At 40.5% G+C, this 9,550-nt stretch overlaps 1 protein-coding gene across 1 annotated transcript in view; it reads left to right on the top strand.

Moving 5' to 3' along the window:
- The window catches only part of PSMA6 (proteasome subunit alpha 6), a 24,039-nt gene that overhangs the window by 6,631 nt on the left and 7,858 nt on the right, over positions 1 to 9,550 (top strand). The window contains exons 2-4 of the mRNA XM_003791969.3: positions 7,123 to 7,217; positions 7,698 to 7,779; positions 8,500 to 8,655. Of these exons, the coding sequence (XP_003792017.1) occupies positions 7,123 to 7,217; positions 7,698 to 7,779; positions 8,500 to 8,655 (333 nt within the window). The remainder of the gene's footprint in view (positions 1 to 7,122; positions 7,218 to 7,697; positions 7,780 to 8,499; positions 8,656 to 9,550) is intronic.

Here is a 9,550-nt window from a genome sequence, read left to right as displayed (position 1 = left end):
GCCCACCACAATACCTGGATTTTTTTTTTTTTTTTTTTTTGGTTGCAGCCATCATTGTTATTTGGCGGCCCAGGCTGGATTTGAACCCACCACTTTAGGTGTATGTGGCTGGCACCTTAGCTACTTAAGCCACAGGCGCTGAGCCAGGAATAATATTCTTAACTAAGAACTTTAAATGAAAAGCTCTGTTCCTGAGTTGCACAGGCCACATTTCAAGTAATCAATAGCCACATATAGCTAACGGCTTTTCTGTCAGACAGCACAAATAGAAAACACTGCCATAATCCCAGAAATTTCTGTGGGTCTGTGTGGGACAGCACTGGTCTATGTAAAGAGAGAGAGAGGAGAACTTTCTTAATGAATTCTGGCAAATTCACAGGTATATTCTCAGTTGAGAAGTATTTTTAATATATAAAATGTTTTTTATTTTGTGGGACAAAATTTTTTGTGGCTTTTACATTTTTTATTATTTAAGCAACAAGCAAGTATTCATTTAGTTCAGGATGACAGATACAAATGCTTATGCAGACTGGGTAAGTAATGCCAATAAGTAAAATAGGCTAGATAAGATATGACAGGAAATGGTGGGACCTGTGGAAAACTGCAAAACACATGCCCAGCCTACATGGTTTTTGCTCTATGGAATAGTTGCTGTGTGGGAAGGAGGGTCAAGTGTTAACCAGAATTTTTTTCCTTATAAAAACTTAACCATGTATGCAAAACTCCCTCCCCTTTTGACATATAAGGTGACATTCACAGTTTTCAGGGACTAGAACATAAATATCTTTTGGAGGGTGCCATCTTCTAGCCTATGAAAGTATCGATAGTTTTGTTGGTTTGTGGTTTTTGTTCAAAATGCCAATTTTAGCTTAGCTGATTTTTTTTTTCTTTGAGGAATTCAAGGCTGCATCGAGCTATGATCTATGATCATGCCACTGCACTCCAGCCTGGGTAACAGAGACAGTCTCACTATGTTGCCCTTGGTAGAGTGCTGTAATGTCACAGCTCACAGCAACCTCCAACTCTTGGACTTGAATGATTCTCATGCCTCAGCCTTCCAAGTAGCTGGGACTACAGGCTCCCGCCACAACACCCAGCTATTCTCTTGTTGTATTTGTCATTGTTGTTTAGCTGGCCTGGGCTGGGCTCGAACTTGCCATATATGATGCATGTGGCAGGCGCCATAACCACTGGGTTACAGGTGCTGAGCCTACTGTGTTAATTTTCTATGCTGCATAAAAATCACTATGGATTTAGTGGCTTAAACAACACACATTTATTTTCCCAGTTTCTGTGCATTAGGAGTAGTCTGGACACAGATTTCCTGGGTCCTCTGCTTAAAATCCCAATCATGATGTTATCCAGGCTTATGTTCTCATCTGGTGGCTAAACTAAAGAAAGATCTACTTCCAAGTTCACTGAGATTGTGTGCAGAATTTATTTCCTTGCAATGTAGAACTGATAGTCCTACCTTCTTGCCGGCTATTGTCAGAAGGCCACTTTGGTTATCAAGCCAATAAGGAGGACCTCAAGTGAATCTGCTAACAAGATTCAATACAATACAATTGGGAAAATAATATCTCATCATCTTGACCATATTCTTTTTGTTAAAAGTAAATTACAGGTCTTGCCCACACAAAGAGGAAGGGATTATACAAAGTTGTGAACACCAAAAGGCAGGGATCTTGGAGGGGAGACTACTTCAGAATCTACCACAGCAATAAAATTCTTTCTGAACACGGTTTTAGCTGCATTTTACAATTTTTTTTTTTTTTTGAGACAGAGTCCCAAGCTGTCCCCCTGGGTAGAGTGTCGTGGCATCATAGCTCACAGCAACCTCCAACTCCTGGGCTCAAGCGAGTCTCCTGCCTTAGCCTCCCAAGTAGCTGGGACCACAGGCGCCTGCCACAACGCCGGGCTATTTTTTGGTTGCAGCTGTCATTGTTTGGCGGGCCTGGGCTGGATTCAAACCTGCCACCTTCAGTGTATATGGCTGGCACCTTAGCCACTTGAGCCACAGGCGCTGAGCCCATTTTACAAATTTTGATGTATTTTTGTGACCATTCAGTGAAAAATATTTTAAAGTTTCCCTTGTGACCTTTTTTGTAACCCATGAATGTCTTTCTTTTTTTGTTTGTTTGTTTATTGATTTTTTTTTTTTTTTGAGACAGAGTCTCACTATGTCACCCTCAGTAGAGGACCATGGCGTCACAGTTCACAGCAACTTCTAACTCTTGGGCTTAAGCGATTCTCTTGCCTCAGCCTCCCAAGTAGCTGGGACTACAGACTCCTGCCACAGTGCCTGGCTATTTTTAGAGATGAGGTCTCACTGTAGCTCAAGCTGGTCTCTATTGATTTCTTTTTTAATTTTATTTATTTTTTGGGAACAGAGTCTCACTGTTTCCCTGGTGTTGCAGTGCCATGGCATCATCCTAGCTCACAACAACCTCAAACTTTGGGGCTCAAGCGATCCTCATGCCTCATCTTCCCCAGTAACTGGGACTGTAGGCACCCACACAACATCCAGGTAATTGTTTCTATTTTTGTAGAGACAGAGTCTCCCTCTCAACACACACTGGTCTCAGACTTCTGAGTTTAAGCTCTCTGCCTGCCATGGCCTCCCAAAATGCTAGCAGGTGAGAGCTGCCACACCCAGCCATTTTTTTTCATTTCTAGCATTTGTTGAGAAGTGTTAAAATCTCCAACTACATGCATACGGAATGGAGCATTTTTGCCTTTGTCAATTTTTCTTTCATTTACAGTAGAACCTCTATAGTTGACCACCTCTGTAAGTTGGCCTAATTTTTTTTTTGTTTTGGAGACAGTCTTCTATGTTGCCCTCAGTAGAGTGCTGTAGTGTCACAGTTCACAGCAACCTCAAACTAACTCTTGGGCTTAAGCAATTCTCTTGCCTCAGCTTTCCAAGTTGCTGGGACTACAGGTGCCTGCCACAACGCCTGGCTGTTTTTTGTTTTATTAGTCATTGTTGTTTAGCTGGCCCCGGGCCGGGTTCAAACCCACTGGCCTGGGTGTATATGGCTGGCACCATAACCATTGTGCTATGGGCACTGAACCCAGCCTAAATTTTTTTTTTTTTTTTGCAGTTTTTGGCCAGGGCCAGGTTCAAACTTGTCACCTCTGGTATATGGGGGCTGGCTTCCTAGTCCTTGAGCCACAGGCGCTGCCCAGCCAGGCCCAATTTTTATGGACCAAACTTGTACAACATGTATGGATCAGTACAATAGGCCTAGTTCTTTATGTTGACCACCTCTGTTCATTGACCAGTTTGTTCCCTTGAGTAGTCAACTTACAGAGGTTCTGCTATATTTTGAAGCTTTCTCGTAGGGGGTATGTACATTTATTATTGTTAAGTCTTCTTGATGGATTAGTCCTTTTACCATTATGAAATCTTTATCTCTGATAATACTGTATTGAAATGTACTCTGCAGCTTTGAACTCTTGGCTCAAGTGATCCTCCTGCCTCAACCTCCTGAGTAGCTGGGACTACAGGTGCATACCACCATGCCTGGCTAATTTTTCCCATTTTTTGTAGAGAATGAGGTCTTGCCCTTGCTCAGGGTGGTCTTGAACTCCTGACCTTAAGCAGTCCTCCTATCTCAGCCTCTCAGAGTGTTAGGATTACAGGCCTAAGTAGTTATATATTTTTAAAGAAGAAAAAGGGAATAAAATATTTTATGGCAGGGGTTGGGCACAGTGGCCCATGCCTGTAATCTCTCCCTATCTAGTTATTCCTGGCTATTCTCCAGCTTTTAAGTCAAACAGACTGAGTTTTCTGTGGGAGTTAAGTGCTGAGTGCTCTCAGACTTAGACCTCTGAAAATGGGAAACTTTACCCCATGCTGTTCCTTTCTCCTAAGCACTGACTCCCCCTCTAGAGTATGATTGATATCTTTGGGTAGTTATTGTTTTGTCTAGAGTTTGTCGTTTGTATCTGTAGAGGGCTGATCTGGTAGGAATTTTCTAGCCATATCAGAAACAAAACTAAGAAGCAGTTTGAAAATTGTGTAGTCAGGCTTCCATATCTGTGGGTTCTACCTCCATTGATTCAACCAACCACAAATAAATATGGAGGGACAAAATTGCATCTCTGCTGAACATGTACAGAGTTTTCTTGTTATTCTCTAAAAAAATACAGTGTAACAACTGTTTATATAGCATTTATATTGTGTGAGGTGTTACATGTAATCTAAAGATTAAAGTATATGAAATGACATGCATAGGTTGTGTACAGATAGTACACCATTTTATATCAGAAGCTTGAACATCTATGGATTTTGATGTCCATAGGAGATCCTAGAACCAATCTCACAGATGAGAGACCTGTTGTATTTTAAAAATTATTTGTGGTGATAAAAATTAGCATTTATAATTGGCTAATTAATCTAAGCTAGATTTAAGGATTCCTTCCTTTAAGGTGATTTTTCTAAAATCTTTTTGTCCTTTTGGTTTTTTGTTTGTATGTTTATTTGAGACAGACTGTCAACTCTGTTGCCCAGGCTGAAGTGGCATGGTATCAGCCTACCTCACAGCAACCTCAAACTCCTGGGCTCAGGTGATCCTCCTGCCTCAGGTGCCTGAGAACTACAGGCACCTTCCATAATACCTGGCTAGATTTTTTTTTTCTTTTTTAATTTTTTTAGTTAGAGACAGGGTCTCACTCTTTTTTTTTTTTTTTAAAGACAGAGTCTCAGCTTGGCTAGTCATAGTGCCTAGCCATAAAGTTTAGCACAGTGGTTACAGCGCCAGCCACATACACCTGGGGTGGCGGGTTTGAACCCGGCCCAGGCCAACTAAACAACTGCAACAAAAAAATAGCCAGGTGTTGTGGCGGGCTACTTGGGAGGCTGAGGCAAGAGAATTGCTTAAGCCCAAGAGTTTGAGGTTGCTATAAGCTGTGATGCTATGGCACTCTACTGAGGGCGACATAGTAAGACTCTTTCTAAAAAAAAAAAAAAAACAGAGTCTCACTTTCTTGCCTGGGGTAGAGTGTTCTGGCTTCATAGCTCACTCACAGCAACCTCAAACTCTTGGGCTCAAGCGATTTTCTTGCCTCATGTAGCTGGGACTACAGGTGCCTGCCACAAAGCCCAGCTACTTTTTAGAGAAGGGGTCTTACTCTTGCTCAGGCTGTTCTCAATTTCATGAGCTCAAGCAGTCCACCTACCTCAGCCTCCTAGAGTGCTAGAATTACAGGCATGACCCACCACACCCAACCTCAGGGTCTTGCACAGTCTCTAACTCCTGGCCTTAAGTGATCCTCCCATCTTGGCCCCCCACAGTGTGCTAGGATTATAGACATGAGCCACAGTGCCTAGCATTAAATTTAAATCTTATAGAAATTGGGGGCTCGGCGCCTGTGGCTCAAGGGAGTAAGGCCCCAGCCCCATATGGGGAGGTGGTAGGTTCAAACCCAGCCCCAGCCAAAAACTACGAAAAAAAACCTTATAGAATACATAACATATAAAGTAATAGTCTCATTAATTTGCTTTCCAAAGACAGTAATTATCACCTATACTACATAGGTGTCAAGGTAGTTTGTTAAGCTACCATTTGATTTCAGTGGTTTTTTTTTTTTTTTTGGAGACAGCCTCAAACTGTTGCCCTGGGTAGAGTGCTGTCTCACAGCAACCTCCAACTCCTGGGCTCAAGCAATTCTCCTGCCTCCACCTCCCAAGTAGCTGGGACTATAGGCACCCAGCTATTTTTTGGTTGTAGCCATCATTGTTGTTTGGTGGGCCCGGGCTGGATTCCAACCCTCCAGCTCAGGTGTATGTGGCTGGCGCCTTAGCCACTTTAGCCACAGGCACCGAGCCTGATTTCAATGTTTTAAGCCTTGGAATGGATTGACAGCAACAAGAAGTGCACAAACTGAAGTCTGTTAAAGATAAACTAAAGAATCGTGTCGTGGGGCCGGTGTGCCTGTGGCTCAGTAGGGCGCCAACTCCATATGCCAGAGGTGGCGGGTTCAAACCCAGCCCTGGCCAAAAAAAATCTGAAAAAAAAAAGGAAAAAATCGTATGATGTGCAGTGCCTGTGGCTCAGTGGGTAGGGCGCCAGCCCCACATACCGAGGGTGGCAGGTTCAAACCTGGCCCTGGCCAAATTGCAACAAAAAAATAGCCGGGCATTCTGGTGGGCACCTGTAGTTCCAGCTACTTGGGAGGCTGAGGCAAGAGAATCACCTAAGCTCAGGAGTTGGAGGTTGCTGTGAGCTGTGTGATGCCATGGCACTCTACCAAGGGCAATAAAGTGACACTCTGTCTCTACCAAAAAAAAAAAAAAATCATATGTTGTAGTTAATACGAAAATTGCAAAAGGCATGATTCAGAAAAATTCAACTTGGTAGACAAAAGTCAATGCACTAAAATCTAATAGCAATTAAAACTGTATGTGATCAAATTAGTTATTGACCAAAAGTTAGTAGAAGTGTTACATCTTGAGAAAATTTAGAGCAAGTTTAGATCAGGAGAACCAGGGTTAATAGTAATAATGCCCACAAAACAAACTTTTAAAATGGTAAAACATATCATTAATAAAGATTTGATATGATAAAATTAATTAAAGCTTCCTTGGAAATTAGATATTTGAACCTAAAGAAAATAATTTTAGTAAGATGAAAGTGAAATAGGGCAGTGCCCATAGCTCAGTGAGAAGGGCGCTGGCCACATACACTGAGGCTGGTGGGTTCAAACCCCGTCTGGGCCAGCTAAAACAATAATGACAACTGCAACAACAACAAAAAAAATAGCCAGGCGTTGTGGCAGCTGTATCCCAGCTACTTGGGAGGCTAAGATAAGAGAATTACTTAAGCCCAAGAGTTTGAGGTTGCTGTGAGCTGTGACACCACAGCGCTCTACCAAGGGCAGTACAGTGAGACTCTTGTCTCAAAAAAAGAAAAGACAAAAGAAAATGAAATAATTGGAGTTGGCTTAACTGTAACTTATCATTATTATTATTATTATTTTGACTTTGCATGTCTTAGATGACATTCCTTATTAGTTCATAGAGGTATACCTCGTTCTTTTTAATTGCTATTTATTTCATTATATGAATCTATGCTAATTCTTTCCACCTTTAGAAAACAAAACTATTTTATTTTCCAGAATATGCTTTTAAAGCTATTAACCAAGGTGGCCTTACATCAGTAGCTGTCAGAGGAAAAGATTGTGCAGTAATTGTCACACAGAAGAAAGTACCTGTAAGTAATAATGTCCAAATGGGCAATTATTACAGAACATAATGCAAGAATTTTTTGTATAAAGGTATATTATTATTGTGTACATCAGTTACCATTATTCTTACTTTATCTCTACATTCCTGTTAGTCATGTAAGAAGCGTCTTTTGAACGTCTGTATACAGTTCAGCTGAGTAGACAAAATTAACATTAAACTTCAGACTGTGATTATAAGCACAGTGGGATTTCTAACTCTTTGTCTTTGGGGACCTTGAGGAGACAAGCTTTGAAAAGCTATCATTCTTGTCCACAGTTTCCTGTGGACAAGGATCTAGAAAAGGAAAACAGAGTTACCCACCCCAACTCTTTTTTAAAAATTAATATTACCTATAAAATAGAAGACATTTATTATATAGTTTGGTGTTATTGCTTCATAGTGTTATTTTTAAAACTATACAGAGACCCATTGGTTTATTTAAAAAAATCTTTATTTTGTTTGTTAGGATAAATTATTGGATTCCAGCACAGTGACTCACTTATTCAAGATAACCGAAAACATTGGCTGTGTGATGACAGGAATGACAGGTAATCGGCCAGATGTTTGCTTAGATATATAAGCTGTCTGTTGTTCTCTGCTTGGGCTTTGTATTTAAGTTTCCTTTAGTGCCTGATCATCAGGTGATGTGAGTAGATTTGCAGTCTTCCAAGAATAGCATCAATATTTTAAGAGTATCGTGAGCTTTTTCAAAACTATAGATGTTATGAAATTAGGTCTTTATGCTACTTTGTGGGAACTGGGCTGAGGCCCCTCTCATAGATTATTTATCTTATTTCAGCTACAGTTAGTAGTTTAAGAGGACCTAAGTCAGTAGATCTCAAACCTGTTAATAATGACAGTAGTTGGAATTGGGTGAGAATTATTATAAAAATTACTTTAGGTTTTTGTTTTCTGAAAAATTCAAACCTACAAACCAAGATTGAGATTATTCTATCTCCTTATCACCTACTCTTTTGGGAGTTTCTAGACATTTGTAAAAATAGTTTTGAACGCTGATGAGGGGCTCACATCCTCCACACACAAAAAAAATTAATTAAAAAAGATAAATAGGGCAGTATTGTGTATAGAACTCCATCTAAAAAAATTGTATGTGCTTGTTGCTGATCATTTAATGTTGATTAATGGAGAAAAAGCCATAGCAGACCCCTTTTCCTTTCCTTAACTCGTGTGCACACAGGGTAGGACAATGGTCTAGCTTTTAAGCTCATTCTTCTAGTGAGGTTAACCCTTGTTTTTTATGCTATAAGCTGACAGCAGATCCCAGGTACAGAGGGCGCGCTATGAGGCAGCTAATTGGAAATACAAGTATGGCTATGAGATTCCTGTGGACATGCTGTGTAAAAGAATTGCTGACATCTCTCAGGTCTACACACAGAATGCTGAAATGAGGCCTCTTGGTTGTTGTAAGTATGCTAAGAAGTCTCTTAAATAATTGATAAATTGCAACTTTTAAAGAAGAAAACACACATAGAGAAAGGTTAAGTAACAGTGGATTCTGAACATGCGAGTTGGAAATTATGTAAGATGGGAAAATCTTTATAAAAGAGTTTCAAATCTAGACTATAAGAAACCACTCTGGGAGGCCAAGTTGGGAGGATTTCTTGAAGTCAAGATTTGAGACCAGCCTGAGCAAAACAAGATGCCATCTCTACAAAAAATAGAAAAAAAAAAATTAGGTGTGGTGATACATTGCTGTCGTTCCAGCTACTCAGGAGGCAGAGGCAGTAGGATCCCTTGAGCCCAAGAGTTTAAGGTTGTTGTGAGGTAGACTGAGGCCTTGACACTCTAGTGTGGCCAAAAGGGTGAGACTATGTCTCAAAAAAAAAAAAAAAAAAAAAGCATAAGAAACCAGGAGTTATCTTATAATCCTAGTACTCTGGATGGGTGAGGTGGGAGGAGGATTACTCAAGCTCAGAATTCAAGACCATCCTAAGCAAGAGCAACAACCTATCTCTACTGAAAATAGAAAAACTAGCCAGGCATTGTGGTGGGCGCCTGTAGTCCCAGTTACTTGGGAGGCTGAGGCAGGAGGATCACTTGAGCTTAAGAGTTGGAAGTTGCTGTGAATTATGATAACATCATGGCACTCTACCCCGGGTGACAGAGTGAGACTCTGTCTCAAAAAAAAAAAAAGAAAGAAAGAAATAGGACTTAAGCCATTTTGTAACTATTTTGTCACCTGCTCTGCTGAGTAGAAAGAAATTTGATGGTGATGTTTATTATAATTGTATGTTTGTAATGTGTTAACATTGCAGTAATAAAGTTACATGTACAGAATTTTTTTTTTTTTTTTTTTTT

Source organism: Otolemur garnettii, unplaced genomic scaffold (assembly GCF_000181295.1).
Source record: "Otolemur garnettii isolate 467f Iridium unplaced genomic scaffold, OtoGar3 scaffold00052, whole genome shotgun sequence".
NCBI lineage: Eukaryota > Metazoa > Chordata > Mammalia > Primates > Galagidae > Otolemur > Otolemur garnettii.
This window is presented reverse-complemented; position numbering and strand designations above follow the sequence as displayed.